Source organism: Haliotis cracherodii, unplaced genomic scaffold, assembly GCF_022045235.1.
Source record: "Haliotis cracherodii isolate W230 unplaced genomic scaffold, xgHalCrac1.p SCAF_17, whole genome shotgun sequence".
Taxonomy (NCBI): domain Eukaryota; kingdom Metazoa; phylum Mollusca; class Gastropoda; order Lepetellida; family Haliotidae; genus Haliotis; species Haliotis cracherodii.
The window spans coordinates 23,875,234-23,901,192 of record NW_027266272.1 but is presented as its reverse complement, the minus strand read 5'-3'; the positions used below and the strand labels follow the sequence as shown (position 1 = coordinate 23,901,192).

Here is a 25,959-nt window from a genome sequence, read left to right as displayed (position 1 = left end):
ACTTAAAAAAGATTTGGTCAAATTCCTCGTATCCTATGGAAATATTCGTTTCTCACAAATACTCAGTATTTCCACTACGGCTGGGACGAGTCCAAATTTACTACCTGGGTACCTGCCCCCCTAATACCCTACCCTACCCGGGTACCCACTGTAGGTCTTAGCAGATGTCTCAATATGTCCGATTGGGAACTTTTTTAGTATAGCCCTGGCAAAATGTATTTAGATACATGTATTAAACAATCTGGTCATCCATACACTGAAGTTGACTTAGGTTATATCTTTATTCAACCATATGAAAAGTCAGAAGGAATGGGTGCATGGACAGAAAGAAAAGCGAACACTAATGATTTGTAGTGTAACCATAGAGTTCCAGATAATTTTAGTCATTAGACAATATATCACGTGACTAACCACGGGTCCGGGTAGTCCTGTGGGTACCCGGGTCCTACTCAGTACTCAGTACCCCCCCATTAACAAATCACTGATTAGGAACCTTGTCCTTATATTGATATATAGATGTTCCTAAAAATAAACGTCAGGTAAGACAGGTTTTCAGAGCTGATGGGGTCTGATGTTTTGCTTGGTTTGACAGTATGTTGTATTGTTAAAGGTCCAGTTTAATTACATGTTATACACAGTATCATTGATGCCGTCTCTCATGTCAGCTGATCTGTTTCAGGCGGGAATGCTGAGCTGGTTCGTACATGGGGAAGCAATGGACGCTCGGCCATGCAAACAGCTCATTTTGCATTTGCCTTTGGTGGAGTTATCTCCCCTCTTATGACCAAGCCCTTCCTGTCGCCATTACCAGATGTGATCAACGCTACAACAGCTCCACCCAATGTTGGGTTCAGCGGGATGAATATCACAGTCACCTCAGCATATATATCCTCCAATTCAACTTTGACCCCAATTGAAGAGAAACAAACAACAATAGTATTTTATGCTTATTTAATTTCTGCTGTATTGACAACATTCTTTGCTTTTCCATTTTTGATAACATATTGTCGTGAAAAATCTCAGATGAAGAAGCGAACTGCAGGGGAGGCCACTCCGGAGCCCCCAAACATGTCACGTGCTGTGTTCATCTTTACGATAGGAATGATATGTGTAACCTACATGCTGTACTGTGCTGTCGAGGACAGCTTCGCAGCGTACCTGATGACATTTGTCGTCAAGCATCTACACTGGAGCAAGTCTAGAGGAACGGAATTAACATCAGTATTTTGGGCATCCTTTGCTGGAGGAAGATTTCTTGGCATCTTCTTCGTAAAATTTCTCACTCCAGTCAAGTTGCTATTTATATGCTGCACTTCTTTAATAGCGTCGCTAATTGCTTTTCTTGTTTGTGCGCAGTACGATATACCTGTAGGCATTTGGATCAGTTCGGTCACAATTGGACTGTCAATGTCTGTTTTCTTCCCAACAGGGTTGACTTGGACGGAGGAGGAGTTGTTAAATATGTCCGGGAGAGTTGCATCCGCTATTTTGATAGCTTCATCGTCAGGGACCATGGCGAACCCCATAATACTGGGGTATCTTATGGATGAACACAGTCTCATGTGGTATGCGTATCTCCTCACGGCAGAAAGTATTGCATGTCTCCTCATGTTCCTCATACTTCTCATCTACGCTCGCACGTTCCTAAAAAAGAGGAAACAGAGCGCTGATATAACAATAGAGGTAAAAGCCAATGGTTTCTCATCACAGGTTGAAGAAAAGTTTCTGTGATCTGGTCAACTAAGGGATAAGAGAGGGACTATTTGATTTTCATTCATATTTTTAACATGGGAAGCCGATACTCAATAAGCAGTATTCCAAACAAAATTTCCCATATTTAGTCAAGGATGTTCATCAACCATTACCCAGTTCTGTAGAAATTCTTCTCTTTGAAGTGGACAGTTACTAATGGATATTATCATAACCAAGATTTTGTATTTGACTCGCAATAGCCTGTCAAATTTGTGCCTATAGTCGGCACTTACAAATTCAGCATTACACGTCTGAATGGATGTGTTTGGTTACATACTGTTTCACTGAAGACATGATTTGTTACATATTGTTTTCCTGAATACAGGTCTTAATACACATACAGAGAGAAATACTGTTTCCCTGATGACTTTGTTAACATTGAACTATACTGATGGAAATTAATAAGGGAACAATGAAAACTATAGGAAACAAGAAAACAGCGTTATCACTATCCCTGCCATGAGGCACATTATAAGTTAGTTTGTTCATATTGTAGTGAATAAAAACTATAAAAAAACGAGTCCCATGAAGCCTTAAGAAGAAATAGCTAATTGAGCAGCTTTCTCATCAGAAATAATGATTAAATATGAAATTAATACACACAAAAGGCCCCTTCTCTGGTAATAATGATTCAGTGTTGATAGATAAGCTAACTTATCTTCAGTGGTTTCTAAGATAACTTGTCCCCTTTACACACTCTTTACACCAAGCAAAATAACAAGGACCATAACAATAAAATGGACAGGACCAATTTTCGAACTCAGTCTTGACAAGTATCTTTTAGATAGGCATGCAAACTTTCATTCCTGTAACTTCAGTAGTTTATGAGAAAACATGTCCCCATTTCATGCAGTTTGCACTAAATTGAAAAGCACGGAGCAAGGGGCCTATCTCAAAAAATGAATTTACGACACCAATTTTCGAAGTTATTTAAGATCATGACCAGTAACATCAGTGTGTAAAATTTCATTTTTCTGACTTAAATAGTATTTGAGAAAATTTGACCCCTTGGAGAAGCAGATGGACCTAAATTAGTGGCAGGGGATAATAAGCTTTACTGTGAGGACATTTGAAATAGAGTGCTTACTAATTCAATACATGTCAGAATCAAATGTTGTTATGTGTTTGTGTGCATTGTTTGCAAAGTGTATTTGGTAGACAAGGCTGGGAACTCATGCTAGCACATCATTTTACTGTGTCTAAAACTAAATGTTCTCTCAATCATTTCCATCAGTATATTAACATGAATTATGTTAGTGTCAAATATCAATATAGATTATTGTTTTTGTTGATTTTTGTTTTACATGGTGACTAAGAAAATATTTTACTTCATGAGTCCGTTTCCACGGAAACTATTTTCAAGTGTTGTGTTTGATTGAATATTTATGAAAATGTTGATTTTCAACTAAATTGCTTTGAAGACAATTATGTTTGTATCAAATACGTTTGATAATCTCGGTGAAATTAATCCATCAAATGGTCAGCACTACCATCCCAAATCAATATACATGTTTTATATGAAATCAATTTTATGTCCAATTCTAATGAAATCCAAAATGTTGTTGTTTTTTTAAGTAACTTGATTTAAGCATCTTCCTTCCAAAGAATCACAAATGCTTTAAAAAGTACCAATTCTCAATAAGTTATTATTTTTTGTTGACAACTAGTGATGACCCAAACATCAAACTAGGTCAAGTGAGGAAGGCAAGTAGTCCTTTAACTTGTTTTCCTTCATTTCAATGTTTAGCTCACCTGACTGAAAGTAAAGTGCATTTTCATTTTTTACATTTTTTCACATTTGAATTTTATGGAGTAAGTGGATTCGTAAACCAAGTTTAATGTGATCTAATGATACTTGAGCTTTACCCCAATACGAGTAGAAAGTCAAATCCTACGTTGTTTTAACCGTTTTATTGTATGAATTTCATGTTTTTCATGCCATACCTATACACTGGCAATGCCATACACCATACTTGGTATGATATTATGTTAAATAATACAGAATCTTTTTATTTATTGTTTGTACACTGTACTGGTAATCCTATCTGATACATCTTTCCGAGGCAAGAGCGTCCACTAGACTTTTTATCAAAGTCTTGTTTCCACCCTTGCCACATCAAGACCCCTTTCCTGTGCTAAATATGATTGGACTGACGCACATATCATCCAATCAGAGAACGTTTCACAAAATCAACATCCACGACTGGTACATCTCGGTATGGAAGTGATTTACCCCTTCCTGTTTTTGTTGACACAATCTCATTAAAATCTGATCTTAGTTCTGGCTACCGCTAAACAAAGATCTGAGGGCATCCCATTACGGGTCACGTCAGACCGACCTTGCGCGAACTTTGACCGACCAATGTAATGACCAATCAGAAGGCAGCTTTCTCGTGCATTATGGCACTAATTTCAAATTGGCGACTACGCTTCAAAACATATTTTGACAAATTCTCTATTACAAATTTGAAACCTGAACCAAAAAACATTCTGGAATGGCTAATAGATGGTCTAGATTGTAAGGATTCAGTCGTTAAACCCATAACTATTGTTCGGAATACCGAGGTTGCATGACGTTTTGGAGGTTGCATGACGTTGTGGAGGTTGCATGATCAGAAATCACATTCCAACTGTCACTTTCATAATCTGGTAAGCCACGCTTTGATTGGTCGGATGAAAGGTCGTTCTGACGTGACCCCTAATGGGATGTCTTCAGATCTTTGTTTAGCGATAGCGAGAACTAAGGTCTGATTTTAATGAGATTGTTGTTGACATGAATAGGTCTTTTTCATCTTTTATACTCCCTAACAATTGCCTATGTTTTTGTGTCAGGGATGAAATCGCGAATGTTTTCGTTATCTGATCGACTAGGTCATCGCCTGTGGTAGTCGCCATCTTTGTGAAGCTATATGAGATTAGAACAGCGATCTGATTGGATATCGCGTTTTCATAACAAGTGGCACTACTCGTGCTCTACGCGAGGTGGCGCCAGGGTTGAGCAAAGACAAGTGGCCTGGATGTGGCAAGGGTAGAAACTAGGCTTTGATATAGGCTAGTGGAAGATGTATCTGATAATGAATACTACTTTCTAGATCCTAGTCAAGATGTGCCATGTTCCTCTGATGAGCTTACATACTTGTTCCCCACTGATATTTGCCTCATTAGCACAAACCAAAGTCGTCTCTTGACTTACGAACCAATCTGTCAATTTTATAACGTCAACAGAATTTTTATGATTTGTTATACCCCGACCTGTTCTTATGTGTGTGTGTTTTGACATTTTTGTGTGTGATCTATAAACAACTGAATTGATTCTTTTAAACTTGGTGAACAATTTCTATACCAATGGGAGAGGTTAGTGCGAAGTGTGATTTCAATATTTGGATTTATTTTTAAAATACAGCTTTTTTCGGGGTTTTTTACACAGAATTTATTTATTTAAACATTTGTGCAACCTATAACTTGAAAACTACTGCATGGATTCTTTTCAAATTAAGGGAATATACTTATAGAAGATGTGCAGTGCAAAGTTTGATTATGATATGTGTATTTTCTGAAACAATATGATGTTTTTATGTTTTGAACTTGAATTCTTTTTTCCTTTAACATTTGTGTGACCAATAATTTGAAAACTACTTCATGGATTTTTTTTCTATTTGGGGTTCAGTTTCTATACTAACTGGAGAGATGCCGTGCAAAGTTTGATTTTGATATGTGTGTGTCATGAAATAATATGATTTTCTCATGTTTTGAACTGAGAAATATGTTGGAGTTCAGGTTGGGGGTATTCACTTTCTGCCTTGTTTGTTTTGAAGCAGTGTCAGACAAATATATTCTATTGCTAACCAACCTCATTCAAATCAGATCTCGCTGCCGCTAAACAAAGATCTGAGGACATCCCAGATGGACATCAGAACGACCTTTCCCGATCTTTGACCAACCAACTGAAATGACAAACGTCAGCCAATTAGAAAGCAGCTTTCTTGAGCTTTACGGCACTCGTTTCAACCTGGCGACGTCCATTTCAGAATACGCTTGAAAAATATGTTGGCACAGTTCTCGATTAAAATTTTGAAAACTGAACAAACGAACATTCCGGAATGTCTAATATATGGTTGAGATTGTATGACAGTACTTCCCATGTACTGTGCAACGCCTCCTCCGTTCAAATGTTTAACCCTTGGAAGCGAGAGATAAACGATAATTTTGACAGAATCAGTCGTACGGGCCGTAACTGTCGTTCGGAGTACCTCGTGTTAACGTTTTCGAGGTTGCATGATGAGAAAACACATTCCGACTGTCACTTTCATGATCTGGTAAGCGACGCTTTGATTGGTTGGATGACGTGACCCGTAATGGGATGTCCTCAGATCTTTGTTGAGCGATAGCAAGAACTAAGATCTGATTTTAATGAGATTGGTTGCTAACAAGAATCCCACCCCCACCCAACACTTGACACTTGAGCCACAGAGCCTGACACTTTCTTCAGTTGGGGTTATTCGAGGTGAAGCGATACAGCAAGGTCACGATACAATACATATCATTATACATGGGTCAAGATAAGATGCGTATCGCGATACGCATATTTACGTCAAATCCATGGAAACTTCTTACGATAAATATTTCAGAGCAGGTTTAAAAAGAAAACCTAGCTGTAGACACATGTTCGTAGCGACAATTTTCAGTAGTGAACTTGAACAACACATTTGCGATATTTGAATGACAAAAATGCTGATGTCATTAAACGAGTAGTAAGTAATTTAATTTAGCAAGAGTAACGTCTTGTATCGATCAAAAAAAAAACTGTATCATGTATCGTATCGTATCGTATCATTGCATGTAAACACATAATGCACCGGTTCACAAATGTATCGTTTCACCTTTAGGGGTTATCCTGAAGAGCAGTGACACATTGTAGAAGTCCGACCAATTCCCCTATGTGGACACCACAAGCATACACTACCAAGGTGTTTGTGTATTCATGTTTTGCTCAGGGTACATTTCAGTGTACTTAAGAATTGACAGCAATATGTATTTGCGTTTATGGAGGTATGTAAGATAGCTAAGCCATAAATCGTGAAGAACAATGAGGAACGAAGTGTGGTTTATTTTCAAGATCTATCATGGCGTCATTTCTGGTGATTCGAATACTGTAAATCTTGAAATTAACGCGAGCGTGAATCAAATGCGAAGAATACGATTGGTCTTTGCTCTCATTATTTAACATTGCATTTATACCAACTAAGACATACACTGAAAACAAACAACTATGTATTCCACATCACTGTTTATTGAGCAGCACTTGTAACAAGTATATAAACAATGTCATTCAAACACTAATTACATCCTGTGAATTGTCACTGCTGGGGTCAAGACAAGAGTTCTATTCACTTACGTCATCACTGATCACACCTGCAAGTCCAGACAGATACCACCCAGGCAACATGGTGTCTTTGTTCTTTGCGACTGCATCAAAGGCCGACATGAGCCAGTGCGCATGTATTGTTTAAGCGGAAGTACTCTACTCAGCGCTAATAAGCGGTGCTATTTGGTGTGTTGGATTAATGTAAGGATGGATTAAGGTGAGGATTCCCCCGTAAACCTGACAGATGACATTTTCTTTAGATATAAATCCACTGATGCTTGAGAGGAGGGGCTGTCGCATTCATTTTGAGTCGCATTTTTGGCTAGGGGCCAGTGGTTGCATTTTTTAGGAGACGCATTAATTTCACGATTTACAGTATGCACAATCAACTTGATGATGTCATATATTGGACAACATTATTTTTTAGAGGGATATGTCCAGTAAGTTATTCCGCTTAGATGTTGCTGGCAGATATGGATCTCATGGATTATTCTCCCTGCAGTGTTTTATTGTATGTTAAACACCTCAACTAAACAACTATGTAAATCCGCAAAGTGTGCACTCTTGTTTTTACATCTATACCTTCATAAACGGAATACATATTGATGTTAATTCTTATAAATTATATGTCAACAATATTAACTTCACAGACTGTTTATTTAATGATTATCACATACAAAACTATAGACTAACAGTATGAAATCTGTCACATCACTCAACACATGTCCATTCCATTATCAGCCAATCAGGAAACAGTTTGCAAGTGGGTGTGACCTATTGTTCGGTTTATGGAACCATAAACGCAATTTTTTTTATTTTGTTAGCCAATCAAATGCCACAGAAATGGCTTGCAATTTATTTATAATATCATACAGAAAAACTACCCCTTCAGCATTGACTACGAAAAAGAAGTTAAAGAACACCCGATTTTTGCAATGACTATAGTTTATCTGTCAAGGCTGGTGGTTATTCTAACACCCAACCTTCTAATTGTGGGAGGGGGCCAGTCGTCTAAGGCACTGCAATTCGCTGTGCAGAGTTGCGTCCCTTGGGCACACCAGAAACCTATGATTGTGGGTTCGAATCCCGGTTCGCCACGATTATGTTACCAGGTTTGTCAGCACCATAACCGTGCTCATGGGTTTCACCTAAGTGGTTAACGTCTGAGACCTGCATCACTTCGGGCTTTCCTCTCACATTAAGCTGACACGCCGTGATATAACTGGAATACTGTTAAAAGTGGTGTTAAACCAAACTCACTCACTCATATTGGAATGATGTGTTACACATTCTAGGGCTATCTGGGTGTTTTTTTCCTGAAACCTTTGTCAATAATAAAACAAATTAAAATGTTTGTCTCCATTTGGCTTACATCATGATCCACCAGACATTGTGTTTCTGGTTGATCATGCATTCACTGTGGATACAAATATTAAACTGATAAGTCACATTTGTGTCTGTATTTTTAAAATATAGGGTTGTATGTCTTTTTGCTTTGAAATATTTTTCAATCAATAAAATATTTAATTTTTGTCTCCAATTTACTTGAGTTATCAAGGACTTCATAGCTGGGCTTTAATTAAATAAATCCTCAGTGGCACAGAGATCGAAACGGACCCAGTCACTGTTCCTTTTCTCAAGGGGTTTTCTATGAGGTTATAACAGTATCATGGTGTATTGCACTTACATCACTGCCAGGTTATAACAGTATCATGGTATATTGTACTAGATCACTGCCAGGTTATAACAGTATCATGGTGTATTGTACTTACATCATTGCCAGGTTATAACAGTATCATGGTGTATTGTACTAGATCACTGCCAGGTTATAACAGTATCATGGTGTATTGTACGAGATCACTGCCAGGTTATAACAGTATCATGGCTTATTGTACTTACATCACTGCCAGGTTATAACAGTATCATGGTGTATTCTACTTACATCACTGCCAGGTTATAACAGTATCATGGTGTATTGTACTTACATCACTGCCAGGTTATAACAGTATCATGGTGTATTGTACTTACATAACTGCCAGGTTATCACAGTATCATGGTGTATTGTACCTACATCACTGCCAGGTTATCACAGTATCATGGTGTATTCTACTTACATCACTGCCAGGTTATAACAGTATCATGGTGTATTGTACTTACATCACTGCCAGGTTATAACAGTATCATGGTGTATTCTACTTACATCACTGCCAGGTTATAACAGTATCATGGTGTATTCTACTTACATCACTGCCAGGTTATCACAGTATCATGGTGTATTGCACTTACATCACTGCCAGGTTATAACAGTATCATGGTATATTGTACGAGATCACTGCCAGGTTATAACAGTATCATGGTGTATTGTACTTACATCATTGCCAGGTTATAACAGTATCATGGTGTATTGCACTTACATCACTGCCAGGTTATAACAGTATCATGGTATATTGTACGAGATCACTGCCAGGTTACAACAGTATCATGGTGTATTGTACTTACATCACTGCCAGGTTATAACAGTATCATGGTGTATTGTACTTACATCACTGCCAGGTTATAACAGTATCATGGTGTATTGTACTTACATCACTGCCAGGTTATAACAGTATCATGGTGTATTGTACTTACATCACTGCCAGGTTATAACAGTAGCATGGTGTATTGTACTTACATCACTGCCAGGTTATAACAGTATCATGGTATATTGTACTAGATCACTGCCAGGTTATAACAGTATCATGGTGTATTGTACTTACATCACTGCCAGGTTATAACAGTATCATGGTGTATTGTACTTACATCACTGCCAGGTTATAACAGTATCATGGTGTATTGTACTTACATCACTGCCAGGTTAAAACAGTATAATGGGGTATTGTACTTACATCACTGCCAGGTTAAAACAGTATAATGGGGTATTGTACTTACATCACTGCCAGGTTATAACAGTATAATGGGGTATTGTACTTACATCACTGCCAGGTTAAAACAGTATAATGGGGTATTGTACTTACATCACTGCCAGGTTAAAACAGTATAATGGGGTATTGTACTTACATCACTGCCAGGTTATAACAGTATAATGGGGTATTGTACTTACATCACTGCCAGGTTATAACAGTATAATGGGGTATTGTACTTACATCACTGCCAGGTTATAACAGTATAATGGGGTATTGTACTTACATCACTGCCAGGTTAAAACAGTATAATGGGGTATTGTACTTACATCACTGCCAGGTTAAAACAGTATAATGGTGTATTCTAACAGTGCAAATGTAGGGATTGTGCATGTGCTGGTGATGTTCTTCATCCCGATTTGCTTCATAGACAGGGGTATATAACTTTGCAGCGGTTTTGAAGGCTTATACAGGGGGGGTCGCCTTATACGCGGAGTCACTTTATAGATGGCGTTATACGGTACTTACATCACTTCCAGGCTATAACAGCTTCAGTGGCGGCAACTTGATGGAAGCATCTCTCACAGCACTTGATATATCTTCACCGATGGGGCACCTATTCAGTAGAATATAAACTGGTTAGCAGTTCAACAACTAATTAATAGTAGAATAACATTTCTCGATATTTTGGGGGGTAGGGTAGGTCTACAGCAATCCATGCTTGCCGTAAAAGGCGATTATGCTTGTCGAAAGAAGGGACAAACGGGATCGGGTGGTCAGGCTCGCTGACTTGGTTGATGCATGTCATCGTATCCCAATTGCATGGATCGATGCTCATGATATTAATCACTGGATTGTCTGGTCCAGACTTGGTTATTAACAGAACGCTGTCATAGAGATGGAATATTGCTGAGCGCGGCGTTAAACAACAAACAAACAAACAAACAAACACATACTATATTTTCACCTGAACAATTGGAACAATCTGTTACAAACTCTTTAGACGATCATAAATTATTTCTTAGATTATCCATTTTTCCTGAAAAATGGCAAGACATTTTGTATTTCTGTCAAACAAAGGTTCAAAGTTATGTTGACATATTTTAAATTTACATCTGCAAACACTGAATGGGAGGTACGAACCACTGCCTTGGTTACTGACAACGTTCGTGGGCTAGGTGAGGTGAGGTGAGTGAGTTGGATTTAACGCCGCATACAGGCGCTATCAGTCCCACCTCCAGGCGAAGAAAAAAACTATCAAATCAGTAGATCCTGACAAGGCTAAGGGACGTAACTCTTCACATTATTTTGTATATACAGATATCACCTTACTTGGGCTGGAAATCCACTGCTTCAGGGTGAGCTGCTGAAAAATCCTGTCCACTCAGCAGTTTCTCCATTCCATTCCTACAAATACAGAGATGATATTTCAGAAGGCTCAGTCTTTCACTCTGAAGGGGCGGTCGGGTAGCCTAGTGGTTAAAAAGCGTTAGCTCGTCACGCCGAAGACCCAGGTTCGATTCCCGACATGGGTACAATGTGTGAAGGACAATTCTGGTGTCCCCCACCGTGATATTGCTGGAATATTGCTAAAAGCAGCGTAAAACCATACTCACTCACTTTCACTCTGAAGTATATAGGTAATAAATAAATAATTTTTGTTGTTTAACACCGCACTCTGCAATATTCCAGCAATATGACAGCGGTCAGTAAATAATCAAGTCTGGGCAAGTCAATCCAGTATCCTGTTAGTCACCTCTTACGACAAGCATGGTCGCCTTTTATGGCAAGCATGGGTTGCTGAAGACCTATTCTACCCCGGACCTTCATGGGTCATCTAGTCTCTGAAATGAACATATTTTACACATTAAAGCAGTTAAATCAAAAAGGAGCCCACAGACTCTCATGCAGTAATTAGACTTGCTGAATATTGTAGACTTGCATGGGCTGTATTAGATATATTTGTGTCAGGGTCTGCATGACACTAGGCATCAGTCCACAGACATAGTAGGCATACTCTTATCAAGTGTTACCATTACCTTGCATTTTCATCCAGTACCCCAATTTCACAAAGTCGGAAAAAACTTAAAGTGCAAACATCATGAAATATAAGAAAACAATTTCCTTCATTATTAGCCCCGTGAAGATCCGAGGTAGAATAGGTCTTCAACAACCCATGCTTGCCGTAAAAGGCGACTATGCTTGTCGTAAAAGGCGACTAACGGGATCGGGTGGTCAGGCCTGCTGACTTGGTTGATGCATGTCATCGATCCCAATTGCGTGGATCGATGCTCATGATAATAATCACTGGAATGTCTGGTCCAGACTCGATTATTTACAGACCGCCGTCATATAGCTGGAATATTGCTTAGTGCGGCATAAAACAACAAACTAACAAACCAACCAATTATCATGTAGCCAGTTTGATGTACAATACAATGCCCGAGAAATAAAGAATGAAAACAAAAACTTAGAGCTGTTGCTCTTGATTAAACATACATATTTTGAGGTCTACATTAACTCAAACGAATCTTAAAAGCACGAAAAAGGAGATGTGGCTTAATTAGCACATATCGGCAAGTTGGGATCAGGGTATCGCAAAAAGGAAGTACCGGTATGATCGAAGCTTCATCATTTTATACACAGAACAGTGAATATTTTAAAAACAAAAGTCTCACAATAAAATGAATGAAAGAAAAGTCACATGAACAATAAATGCCAAATAGTGAGTGAGTGAGTGAGAGAGTGAGTGAGTATGGTTTTACGCCGCTTTTAGCTATATTCCAGCAATATCACGGCGGGGGACACCAGAAAAGGGCTTCACACATTGTACCCATGTCGGGAATCGAATCCGGGTCTTCGGAATGATGAGCGAACGCTTTAACCACCAGGCTACCCGACCACCCCTGCCAAATAGTGAACTCAACTGTCATTTAAATGGCCTTCGTCACATTTTCGTTGTTGAAAGAAAGAGGAGTATAAATATTTCAATTCTTTAATCCCACTCATACGAAGGAAAGTTCAGCAGACCACAATCATGAACAGCGGCTCGATTGCTAGGCGCCAACTTGAAGGGCGGGCTTCTTGTGTGATCAAGCATGTAATTTTAGAGATAGCTTGTGTGATCAAGTGTGTCATTTTCTTTCCTCCAAAAAGATCCTCTGTACATATTTACTCTGCCTCTGCTGTATTTTTAATTTTGCCTTTGAAATTGATAGGACAAAAGTACAAATAAACCTTATTTACTTGCTGCTTTCGATGTTTTGAATATGATATTTGCAATAACGATGTGACGATCTATCCAAATCTGCAAAGTTGTATATACCCTATAACACTAATGAGTATTTTTAACCGTCAGGAGATCCTTTTGCTAAGGGAGGTAACTCTTACGCGACTAGTTCCCCAAACCACATTGTTTAGGAATCACAATAAGAAATGACTTAATCCCATATTTTGTACATCTCCTTTAGAAAACTATTTTTCAGCCATTTCATTATTATTTTGACCAATAATGCTATTATTCTAAAAAAACTCTAAAAAGGATTTTAAAAAAAGACATTGATTGTTTAATCGAGATCACAGTTGTTTTACTATCACAAACTCCACATCACACTATGACACCATTGTTTGTACATAAACAAGGTAGATGAGCTGTGAGGAGATCCAGCACCACCTACCAGGGAATCATTACACTATTGTTTGTACATAAACAAGGTAGGTGAGCTGTGAGGAGATGCAGCGCCACCTACCAGGCAATCATTACACTATTGTTTGTACATAAACAAGGTAGGTGAGCTGTGAGGAGATCCAGCACCACCTACCAGGGAATCATTACACTATTGTTTGTACATAAACAAGGTAGGTGAGCTGTGAGGAGATCCAGCACCACCTACCAGGGAATCATTACACTATTGTTTGTACATAAACAAGGTAGGTGAGCTGTGAGGAGCTCCAGCACCACTTACCAGGCAATCATTACACCATTGTCGGTACACAGACGAGGCGGTGGACAGACGAGCTGTGTGTAGTACATGTCACACACCTTCTGGAGTCCTGATCTGATGAAGTGATTGCTGCCAACCCCGCCGGACACAACCTGCAACATAAGTAGAGGATATTATATTCATTCAGACGACATCCGATGAGCTCCGTCGTTCTTTTTGTCTGTTTGTTTAGGCTGAAGAAATTAATTAACATGCACCCTTTGTCGAAATCCTTATAGATCACAGTTAACCAAAAAGTGTTTATGCAAAAATGCGTAAAACAAATATTGCCTCCAGCCTCCAAGTTTATTTAGCTCTCCTTGCAGACGGTAGCCCAGTCTCTGGTCACGCTCAGTTGCGTTGCGTATCATCCGGGTACTCACGGGGAAAAAACAATAACAAAGGCAACAACCAGTCCGGGGAATTACGTTAGATCAGTGCCCCTTTAATGTCATGCCATGTTCACGACATGAGTGTCTAAATACCACAATTTAGGCACGAGTTTGTTAACATGTTATAGCTAAAATGGATAGAATTATCATTAAACCACCCGCATGTTATCAGAAATGAGCGGGCCACTGTAACTTGATAATGCCCTCATATTGCTTGACGACGGGCCATTATGACGCCCATTGTTAGGTGATGTCATAGGGTAGGGATAGGTGACGTCACGTTTAATAGTGACGTCGTCTGGTTTGTTCTCTGACGTTTCCATATTTGTAAAAGTGGGTCAGTGACATTCGTGTTGATTGCAGTAAATGTTTCCAAACCGATATTGTTTCTTTTTATCTTACAGCAAATTCCATCAATTTTAGCTATAATGAGGGTAACACTATTTTTCAGGGCATTATCATTTACAGAAGCCCTCAGTCTTTTAAACCGCCCTGCTTCGTCGGGCAGTTAAAGGGGAAGTGTACACGCACAAATCACTTTCTTTCTTTTTCTAAACAAAACGCAATTTTAGAATTAGTTAGTATCTGTGTTTGAAAATATACACTCATTTTTTTCACAGTGAAAGTAGGAAGCTCACAATAGTGTGAAAGTGATATGCCGTTATGAGGCCTTCGTTTTACGAGCGAAATAGGCCTGAGTTATCCCCCTTAGATTATGACGTAATTGGTGCCAATTCAACTGGGTCCCTGTCTATTCTCAACGCAAAAGATATCAAGGACCAGTTTGACGTAAAACAACATGGTCTACGACACACTCCGGCGCAGTGGTGACTCAGCATAACACAATTCTGGCTGGCATCTGAGATGCTAGAATCACAAAACTGTACCTACACCACGTGAAGCGGCTCTAACAAAGCATGATGACGTCATAATGTTTATCAATTGGCACCAATGACATCATATTGCAAGGGGCATAAGCCATGGTGTTTTTGTTATGGAAATAGAACACTTGGTAAATGTGAAAAATATAAATCATTTTAGTGCAAAAAATATGTTAATTAAATATGATTTTTTCATATTTTTGTCTATGACACTTCTATGTTAACACTTTTAATGTGGAAAAAGTACAAGAAAAAATGGTTCATTTCCGTGTGAACTTGCCCTTTAATGGAAGACCTCGGGCTTAGGCAAATGATAATGCCCTGAAAAATAGCGTTACCCTTATAGTATGAAATGAACAGAAACATAATATACTATTTATTCCCGAAGAAGACATACATACAGAGACGAATTTTAGTGTATATCTACATAGACAGCAAGTTGTCACAGCAGCGTAACCACAATTTGTCGAATGACGTCACAAATCTTCAGCTATGACGTCATTTCTAGTGTGACGTCATTCTGACCTCACGTCAGAGTAAGATTCGAAGGATGTCAACAATGATGTACAGATGACGGAAACCATACACTTGTGTCTCGTGACGTGACATGCCCCAAGGGCACATAGGATTTTTATGTTTGCCCGCGTAGGTAGTAAAACAGGATAAAGAGCAGGCAATGGCAGCTTGAGTCCAGACCTGCAGGAAATGGCCTGGCACAATTTGCCATGCTGTGAAATCTGGTCCAGACTTGTGGCTGATAGCGCAGGCAATTACCTCAATGCTCAATCCTCATATATACTACTCAAAAGAAGTTAAGGATCACCCAATTCTTTCACATTGGTTAAGTTAATCTGTCATGGCATGAGAGATTAACTATTGTAATATGAAAGAATCAGGTGATCCTTAACTTCTTTTGAGTAGTTTATATGTACGCTGTTATATCAGTGCAATAACACTCACTCTATACACATATATATATATATATATATATATATATATATATATATATATTCAATCTCATTAAAATCAGATCTAAGATTTCGCTCCTCGTTGCCACTAAACAAAGATCTGAGGACATCCCATTAGGGGTCATGTCAGAACGACCTTTCGCAAACTTTGACCGACCACTGAAATGAATAACAAGAAGTCGACATCAGCCATTTAGAAAGCAGCTTTCTCGAGCTTTATGGCACTCGTTTCAACCTGGTGACTTCCATTTCAGACTACGCTTGAAAATATGTTGAAACAGTTCTCGATTAAAATTTTGAAAACTGAACAAACGAACATTCCAGAATGTCTAATATATCGTTGCGATTGAATGGCAGTGCTTCCCAAGTGCTGTGAAGCACCTCCTCCATGCAAATGTTTATCCCACGGAAGCGAGAGATAGACAATACTTTAAAATACCCTGTGTTAACGTTTTCGAGGTTGCATGATTAGAAACACATTCCGACTTGTCACTTTCATGATCTGGTAAGCGACGCTTTGATTGGTTGGATGAAAGGTCGTTCTGACATGACAACCAACCACTCACTCGTGCAACCAACCACTCACTCGTGCAACATACCACTCACCCATACAACCAAACACTCACTCACGTAGCCAACCACTTACTCATACAACCAACCACGCACCCATGCAACCAATCACTCACTCATGCAGCAATCACTCACCCATGCAGCCAACCACTCACTCATACAACCAACCACTCACTCATGCAACAAACCACTCACTCATACAACCAACCACTCACAAATGCAACCAACCCACTCACTCATGCACCCAACCATTCACTCATGCAACCAACCACTCACTCACGCACCCAACCATTCACTCATGCAACCAACCACTCACTCATGCACCCAACCATTCACTCATGCAACCAACCACTCACCCATGCAACCAACCATTCACTCATGCACCCAACCACTCACCCATGCAACCAACCACTCACTCATGCAACCAGCCAGTCACTCATACAACCAACCATTCACTCATGCAACCAACCACTTACCCATGCAACCAACCACTCACTCATGCAACCAACCACTCACTCATGCAACCAACCGCTCACTCATGCACCCAACCATTTACTCATGCAACCAACCACTCACTCATGCACCCAACCATTCACTCATGCAACCAACCACTCACTCATGCACCCAACCATTTACTCATGCAACCAACTACTCACTCATGCGTCCAACCATTCACTCATGCAACCAACCACTCACTCATGCAACCAACCACTCACTCATGCAACCAGCCAGTCACTCATACAACCAACCACTCACTCATGCAACCAACCACCCACCTATGCAACCAACCATTCACTCATGCAACCAACCACTCACTCAAACAACCAACCATTCACTCATGCAACCAACCACTCACCCATGCACCCAACCATTCACTCATAACACAAAAGACAAATGACAGCTTTTAATGACAAAATCTTTACCAGGGTCATCTTGTGTTTTGGCAGCAGACCATGCAGCTCACAGAACAGCAGCGACCTCTGAACCCGCCGTGCCAGGTGCTTCAGGACACCATATTGGAAGGAAGCGCATATGTCTGCTACATTCGGTAAAATATCCTCTCTAGAAACACCTGCACAAACACATCAGACTTTGTCAGTGGACATGACATAGGCATCCCCTTGGTCGGAAAAAACACAAGTCATGGTCTTCAAACTGATGAGGTGTTGCTGATTAAAAACAGTGTCAGGGATTGATTTAGACCTGCTTAGACCTGCTATTCGGCCCAAAATATGCAGCAAATTTTAGTAAAAATTCTCAAATGGGAAATAAAAAATTCCCAATTCATGTCAATATAGTTATAAGTAATGTGATGGCAAAGACTTCAATGAATAATTTTACATTATTGAATGTTAAGATAAAATGATAAAATACCTATTAAATTTACAAAATAAAGACAAAGCAAACGCCCAATTTTGAACAAAACAATTATTCTCAATTTGACTGTCAAGAGCACATTGTTTGAAGTCCCAGAAAAATCCATGTGTGAATATCCAGATTGACACTACTATCCAGATTCACACTACCTGGCAGTGAGATGACAGTTCCTGAACGATACTGCAGCAGATGTCTGCAGGCTATTGTCTCATGTTATCCATGTCCATTTAAATAAAGCACTTGCAAATGAACGTGTTTCAAGATTTTATAGATTAGGAATAAATTCATGACTGATTAGCTACCAGTTACTAGTCATGTATATGTTTGTCGTCCGAATGAACTCATAAGAACTTGAAATCCCATCCCAACGAATACTTAAAATGACAACAAAAATCATGTTACTTTATCAATTAGTTTCAGTCTTGCAACATCTGATTCAAGCAGTAGTACAGGTGTTCATTTCCTCATGGAGATTGTTGCAAAATCTATCAGTTAGCCACCACGATCTTTTTGTGTTCACTGTAGAAGACACCGGTGAGGATCCAGGGTAGAAAAGGTCTTCAGCAACCCATGCTTGCCATAAAGGCGACTATGCTTGTTGTAAGAGGCGACTAACGGGATCGAGTGGTCAGACTCGCTGACTTGATGGTGCATGTCAACGTATACCAATTGCGTGATGTCAATCACTGGATTGTCTGGTCCAGACTTGATTATTTACAGACCGCCGTCATATAGCAGGAATTTTGCCGAGTGCGGCGTTAAACACCAGCAAACAAACAAAACACTATACAACAAAGCTCTCCCAAATTATTTACTGAAATTAACAAGCAATCAATATACCTCTCTGAAAGAATGTTCAGCATAGATCTACATAGATCACTGCTTCGTACGACGAACCCTTGATGTATTTGATTGAATCATAAGACATGGTACATGTATATGAACTGTTAGCTTGAAAAGATGTTTTTATGAGTATAAAGAAAACATGGGATGTCATGACGCTACAAGATGGCCCATGCGAGATGGCACACAAAAGCCTAGTCGCTGGACCTTGTTTTAAACACGACAAAATAGTGTAATTTGATTGGATGGCTATTTTTAGTGTTGTGTCATGAGAACCTGGTGAATGGGATCATGATATTTGTCACAACAGATTTTTAAATTTTAAACTTGACTCGGTGTCGGTTGTAATCGTCATGACAACAAGGGGGTTGCCGTCCTTGGCCAGTCCTGTACACCAATCAGTCGTTGCAGGTCGATGAAACATCGGGTATCATCAGACACACTGGGACCAGTCGTCTTCGTAGTTTTGGCGGGAACTTCCTCAAGTAGAAGGGAATCGGAGATGACATCATCTTCTACTGAGAGTGACATGTTAGTAGATACAACCTCGGTGTGAATGGAGGTTTTAGTAATGCCCTTCGGCTTTTTCGAGGATGATGGTCCGTCCTTGATTTAGACATCTTCCCAAGGCAAGAGAGTTAACTGTCTACAAAAGTTCAGTTTCCACCCTTGCCGAACTAGGCTGGTATTATGGAGTTACATTTTGGCTGGACTAACGAGTCTATGCATAGTCCAATCAGAATCGCGCACCGAAATAGAAATCCGGTTCATAAACCGTCGTGCAGATTTCGGTCGATTGCAGGGTTTGCAAAGCATATGCACCACCAACTCGTTGTCAGCAGATATTTTCCAGATCTTTTCATGTTTTTAATAAATGTGCCCGCGTGATTTGATGCATTTCGCGATGTAAGACCCATTTTATCACAATATAGATCTTGATTATCGATCAGATCATCCTGACTGGGCGCCACCATTTTGTGTGAAGCAAACGCAAGTGATACGAATGGTGGAATCTGATTGGTCCATAGGAGAGGCTTAGAAGGGACATAGCTGGTAATAGCCACTGGTGGCGCTACGATCGAGCCCAGTAATTCAAGCCTAGTTCGGCAAGGGTGGAAACTGGAGCAACGCAAGCAGCATAAGTCACAGGAATTGCAGGATGAAAAAGTTTGTCTGCCTTGTTTACAGGCCGGGTGTTTTTCATTGTCAGTTCCCATCTTCTGCCATAGTAGTGATGGTAGTTGTAGGAGAAAGATCTCACCAAAAAACAAAAATGTATTCTCTACTGACTTACACACGTTCTCACACCATGGCAATATGAAAGAGATCTAGAACGATGTGGCAGGTTATGTCAGGTGATCAGGTCGTGTAAGGTCGCTATGCACGGAACTACAGTGTGTGACCCATACTTTTAGGTGGTGACCATGGTGATGCTGGGATGTGTTCGGGTGTAATGTTTTTTTAAGCTGGAAACTTTGTTTTAGGGTGTTTGCATATTAAGATCAAAAGAAGGGGAATGCATAGTGTGAGATGGGATAAGTCCAAAAATTGGAGATTTTATACCCTGGATAATGGAGGATGATGCTCACCCTGCCTCTCCTCTTCCCGTGCTATGAATCTCTTAGCCTGAGACTTCAGGCCAGAAAAAGAGAAGTCACAAGTACGAATCTGTGTCAGCATCAGAGGGAGGTCAAAGGCCTTGGGGTTGCCTTCACGTGCCAAGGTTTCTATGGCAACACCACCACTTACACTGCTAAATTGTTGGAGCTTTTTCAGATTCAGTTGCCGAGCAATCTGTAAAAACAAATGTAATAGTTGAACTATAACTGCTCTGACAGAGATAAGAGCATCAGTGACCTAAAATAAAGATTGAATAAGAGATATGGTACAGCACCTAATCCAGTAACATCAGAATTTGGGTGAGTGAGTGAGTTGGGTTTTAACGCCGCTTTTAACAGCATTCCAGTTATATCATGGTGTGTCAGCTTAAAATGGGAGGAAAGCCCGAAGTGATGCAGGTCTCGTACGTTTACCACTTCTGTGAAACCCATGAGCACGGGTATGGTGCTGACAAAACTAGAAACATAATTGACTCGAACCCACAATAATAGATTTCTGGCATGACCAAGGGACGCAACTCTGCACAGAAAATCACGTCTCCTTAGACGACTGGGCCACCCGTGCCCCCTATCAGAATTTGGGAATGCATTACCACCAACATATGTATATTCTTCAGCTCCCGATTTTGGAAATCAAAACAAAACCCCACTTTACAATTCAGCTTAACAACGTTTCAAACAGTTGCATCAGCATAACTTCGGAGAAAACCACACAGTGATTGTTGATGTTTACTACTTCTATGAAATAAACAAGCACAGGTTCCAGCACCAGCATCTTTAATCAGACAGAAAAGTTGTTTGTTTGTTTGTTTGTTTGTTGTTTAATGACACATTTCATCGATATTCCAGCTATAAGACGGCATTCTGTAAATAATCAAGTATGATTAATATCATGAGTATCAATCCACACAATAGGGATAGGATGACATGCATCAACCAAGTTAGCAAGCCTAACCACCCGATCCTGTTAAGTCGTCTCTTACAACAAGCGTAGTCGCCTCTAATGACAAACATGGGTTGTTGAAGACCTACTCTAACCCATTTCTTCACAGGTCATACAGAAATGTGATTTAGAGGGTGGTGGGGTAGCCTTGTGGTGAACGCATTTACTCGTCATGTCAAAGGCCAGGGTCTGATTCCCCTCACAAGTACAATGTGTGAAGCCCATGTCTTGTGTCTCCCGCCGTGAAATTGCAGGATTATTGCTGAAAAAGGCATAAAACCATACTCACTCACTGAGATTTAGAAATCACGATATGAGTCTCGTTTTATTCATCTTTGTCCTCTAACATTAGATAAGGAGGTCATAACACTAAGATCACTTTGTAGAAGTGACCAAGGTACTGGTTTGCAAATCAGCACAGATAAAGCTATGTGCACCATTAGCAGATTAAACTGTCCTTAAATCTATGCGTCTGTTGTCGTACAACACATTCAGCATATTCCAGCTATATGACAGTGTCCTGTCAATGATTGGATCAGACAAACCAGTGACTGATGTCATGAGCATTCCCCCCACGATGGCGGGACACGCAAGTCACCAAGACAGACCACCCGATCCATTTTGAGATGACAAGCAGTAGCTTGATTGAACACAGACTAAACCAGCATCCATTTTGAACTATGAAAACATGTGCAATCTTGTCATTATTGGCAACTGAAGAAATATAACTGTGGTTCTTCATCTCTGGAGAATTCTGACTGATCATGAATTCTCACTCTGATCATGAATTCTGATTCTGATCATATACTCAGACTCTGATCATGAATTCTGATCCTCATTATGAATTCTGACTCTGATCATGAATTAGAACTGTTCATCCTGACTGATTATGACTTAAACACTCATCAGAGGTAACCACCTTGTCAAACGCCTCCCCTGGTGCGTCGTCCAGACTCTCTCCCAGCAACACAAAATCCGCAACATCCTTTGCCACCGCAAGAAGACAATGGCCGCCACTGATGAGCAACACCAGGAAGGGAAAGTCTACTCTGAAACGGAGCACTGAGGTCAACTGAGGTCAAGGTCATGTTTTTAGCTTTTTCGCAAAATTAAAATTTCTTTATCAAACAAATAAACAGGTACTATCATAATTAAGCCAACAAAAGTTGATAGTGAGAATTATTGTCTGATTTTACAGAATTGACTTCAATATTTACTACGCTTATAAAACCAGTGTGCACACATTGCCTAAATCCGCTACACACAATGTGCACACAGGTTTATATATGGCAGCCAATTCTTTAATCATTAGCACAAAATAATGTACATGATATGAGGTCAGCAATAATGTAACAAAAGCCCCACCCACTCTATTATCAGCCAATCAGGAAACAGTAGTCAGCTAGTGGGCGTGACTTAATTTTTTAAGGGATATGGAAACAAACACAACAACAATTTTTTGGTTTCAAATGTCACAGAATCACTTGCAATGTGTTTATGACCTTATGAACACTTCTGTACGGATGTTTCTTCAAGGTATCAACATGAACGGAAAAGTGAATGACAAACAGTATTTTTATTATTTATTTCATCTATGAAATTGTAAACTTGTACACCCCTTATGTTCATTGCGTTACCTGTCACTCATTCTGGCCATGAGAGCATGTGCCTGCATATGATGAATCGGTATCAACGGTTTCCTGGAACAAAATGTTGGTTGCCTATAAAATACAAAACTTCAAAACTATGGAATGAAAAATAATATTTGAAGAAGTCTTTATTCTTCATGCAGAAGCTCTGAACGAATTTCAGTCATAAAAAAAGAGTGAGTGGGTATGGTTTTACGCCACTTTTAGCAATATTCCAGCAATACCATGGCATGGGGCACCAGAAACTGGCTTCACACATTGTACCCATGTCAGGAATCGAACCCGGGTCTTCGGCGTGACGAGTGAACGCTTTAACCACTAGGCTACCCCCACTGCCCTCATAAAAAAAGACATTAAATTAGAAATTATTATATTACATAAATTAGTGCATACAAGCCCATGATGTACTGATGAAGAAGCCAGTAGTTGAAAAAACATAACCCCCTCATCCGCCAAAAGTTTGTTCTTTACTTTACCTTTTTACAATTCCCTTTTCAAATCCTGATCAAAACTACAAAGGTGTTTGCATGTAAAAACCCATCAAGATATGTATCCACAACCTTTTTCAGCACCCAACTCACACTGAGTAACCTTGACCTTCAATGTAATCCAATCACAAGGAAGAACATTACTTGTTGGTGTGACACTGAGATACCATGCCGAAGTTTAACATGAATACCCCACTCAGACACAGTATACTGACTCCGAGCCGACCAGTCCTTGTTTTACCCCCTTAATGCGAATCGCCAGACAGGGTAACAACAAGTACCATCTTTTGACGTCTTTTGATATGAAGAGACCTGGGATCAAACCCCTGACCTTCCACTCTCCAGGCGAATGCTCTACCACTAGACCACGGAGGTGGTCGTGTTACAAATATTAAGTGAACCTTTCACAGGTTTGTAGTCATAATTTGATGTTCTGGTCGAATGAACATCACTGTATTTTCAAAGTAGAGCTAAGTTAAGTATAGATTGATGGCATATGGAAGTAGACGTAATGCACATCTTGAACTGACACAGGGCATACTATGACATCACAATCAAATGACATCACGTGCATTTCAGCCACTGGTTAGCTGTTGTTTGTTTGTTTTTTTGTTTGTTGTTTAACGTCGCAGTTAGCAATATTCCAGCTATATGACGGCGGTCTGTAAATAATCGAGTCTGGACCAGACAATGCAGTGATTGACATCATGAGCATTGATCCGGTTAGCTGCGTTTACTACATGTATCCACCATTAACACTAGAATCAAACATAGATCGAGTTAATACATGCAAACATCATCACCTCAACACAAATGAAACTTATTCAAAAATATTCAAACATTGATATAATATCATGAATGTAGATCTACCCCGAGTGCCTGACTAGAGATTTGGCATGGTCCAACCCGACCTTCAGGCACAGCGCCAACCCCGGCTCCACCGTCACAGCAACTGCATCCACATCCTGCCAAAACACAGAAAGCATTACAAATAGTCGTTGTCTGAACATTGTCAGACACAAAAAATGCAAGGCCTTGAACATAATGATACGGAAACCTTTGAGGGCCATTTGCTTTTTAATTATTTTCTTGAAATTTCAAGACATTATGTTGAAATTTCAAGATGCTATGTTGAAATTTTGAAGTACACATGTTGAATTTCGAGTGAAAATCTTATTTAGACTTATTATATAATGCTATTTTATATACTATTTTAATATAGTGAATACATCATATTGCATAAACGTAACTGCAAATGATTAATATTAATTACAGATTATGAACAGTTTACAAATTTTTAAACAGGTTTGGAATTTAATCAAACCATATCCAGTTATCTTAGTAAACTTGACTGGCCTAAATATCACTTCTGATTAAATGGCTGTAAAAAATATGACGACTAGGGATTTTTCTTAAATGTTTATTTCATGATTAAGGGATTGCAAAAGAAAATAAATGTTTATGTGCCATATATTTGCTATGGTCATCAATCAAATTGTTACGGTCAAAATGAAATCTGTTTCAAAGTTTGGCACGACACCACTTACATGGACTGTCATACTGGCTCGGTCCAAGGCTTCCTGTACAACTCCAGCAATGCTCTCTACATGGAGGTTACGAGCCACTGGGGGAAGTATGCCACCAGCTCTACAAGTATTAAAGTTATTGTAAAACATATATGACAGTGTGCTGCAATACTAATTCACACCCAGAAAAAAACAGGACCAATACTTAAAGCTTATAGTTGCCCTTTAACATGAATACAGATCTAGATTACATTTTTTTCTGATAATGATTAACATTATAACAGAAAATGACAGCTGTCATTTTGCCTAAAATAACTGAAAACAACAAGAACAACAATAATAATAATGTATAATAATAATAATAAAAAAATTTAAAAAGAAGTCATAAACATAAATGCAATAGAATCCTGATTCGCTGTCATTGTGTCAGTACAAATAAAAATTTGAAACACATTCCGTACTCCACATGAACTTTGACTTGGGAATTTAACGCCTCCCCAAGAACGCGACCTCTGTTATCAACAACGGCTGCACCGGTGTCATCGCAGCTTGTCTCGATGCCAAGGACAGTTTTCTTTGTATCAAAATATGTAGAAAACGCAGAGAGGACGCGTGTCTTCGATTCACTATTCCCTGATACTCTTAGACAACTCGGGATGCGTCGTTGACAACATCGGCTGACATGCCTCATGGGCGCAGACAT

General features: G+C 39.5%; 2 protein-coding genes across 2 annotated transcripts in view; one reads left to right on the top strand and one right to left on the bottom strand.

The window, feature by feature from the left end:
• Window positions 1-3,014, top strand: part of LOC139464979 (sodium-dependent glucose transporter 1A-like) — a 10,098-nt gene extending 7,084 nt beyond the window's left edge. The window contains exon 5 of the mRNA XM_071246623.1: window positions 680-3,014. Coding sequence (XP_071102724.1) covers window positions 680-1,731 — 1,052 coding nt within the window. The 3' untranslated portion in view covers window positions 1,732-3,014. The remainder of the gene's footprint in view (window positions 1-679) is intronic.
• On the bottom strand, window positions 952-25,959 carry LOC139464980 (tRNA N6-adenosine threonylcarbamoyltransferase, mitochondrial-like). The gene is made up of 11 exons (XM_071246624.1): window positions 25,718-25,959; window positions 25,278-25,377; window positions 24,601-24,695; window positions 23,231-23,293; window positions 22,513-22,642; window positions 20,621-20,825; window positions 17,735-17,883; window positions 13,983-14,113; window positions 11,350-11,424; window positions 10,546-10,633; window positions 952-1,644 (listed from the first exon to the last, which is right to left on the bottom strand). Exons 1-10 carry the CDS (start codon window positions 25,957-25,959, stop codon window positions 10,558-10,560), a joined length of 1,266 nt encoding a protein of 421 aa, XP_071102725.1. The 3' UTR covers window positions 952-1,644; window positions 10,546-10,557.

Coding starts and splice junctions, on each gene's coding strand:
- LOC139464980 (XM_071246624.1), bottom strand. CDS start 25,959: ATGTCTGCGCCCATGAGGCATGTCAGCCGATGTTGTCAACGACGCATC. Junction 25,378..25,717: donor CAAGTCAAAGTTCATGTGGA/GTACGGAATGTG, acceptor TAATACTTGTAG/AGCTGGTGGCATACTTCCCC. Junction 24,696..25,277: donor GAGCCAGTATGACAGTCCAT/GTAAGTGGTGTC, acceptor GTGTTTTGGCAG/GATGTGGATGCAGTTGCTGT.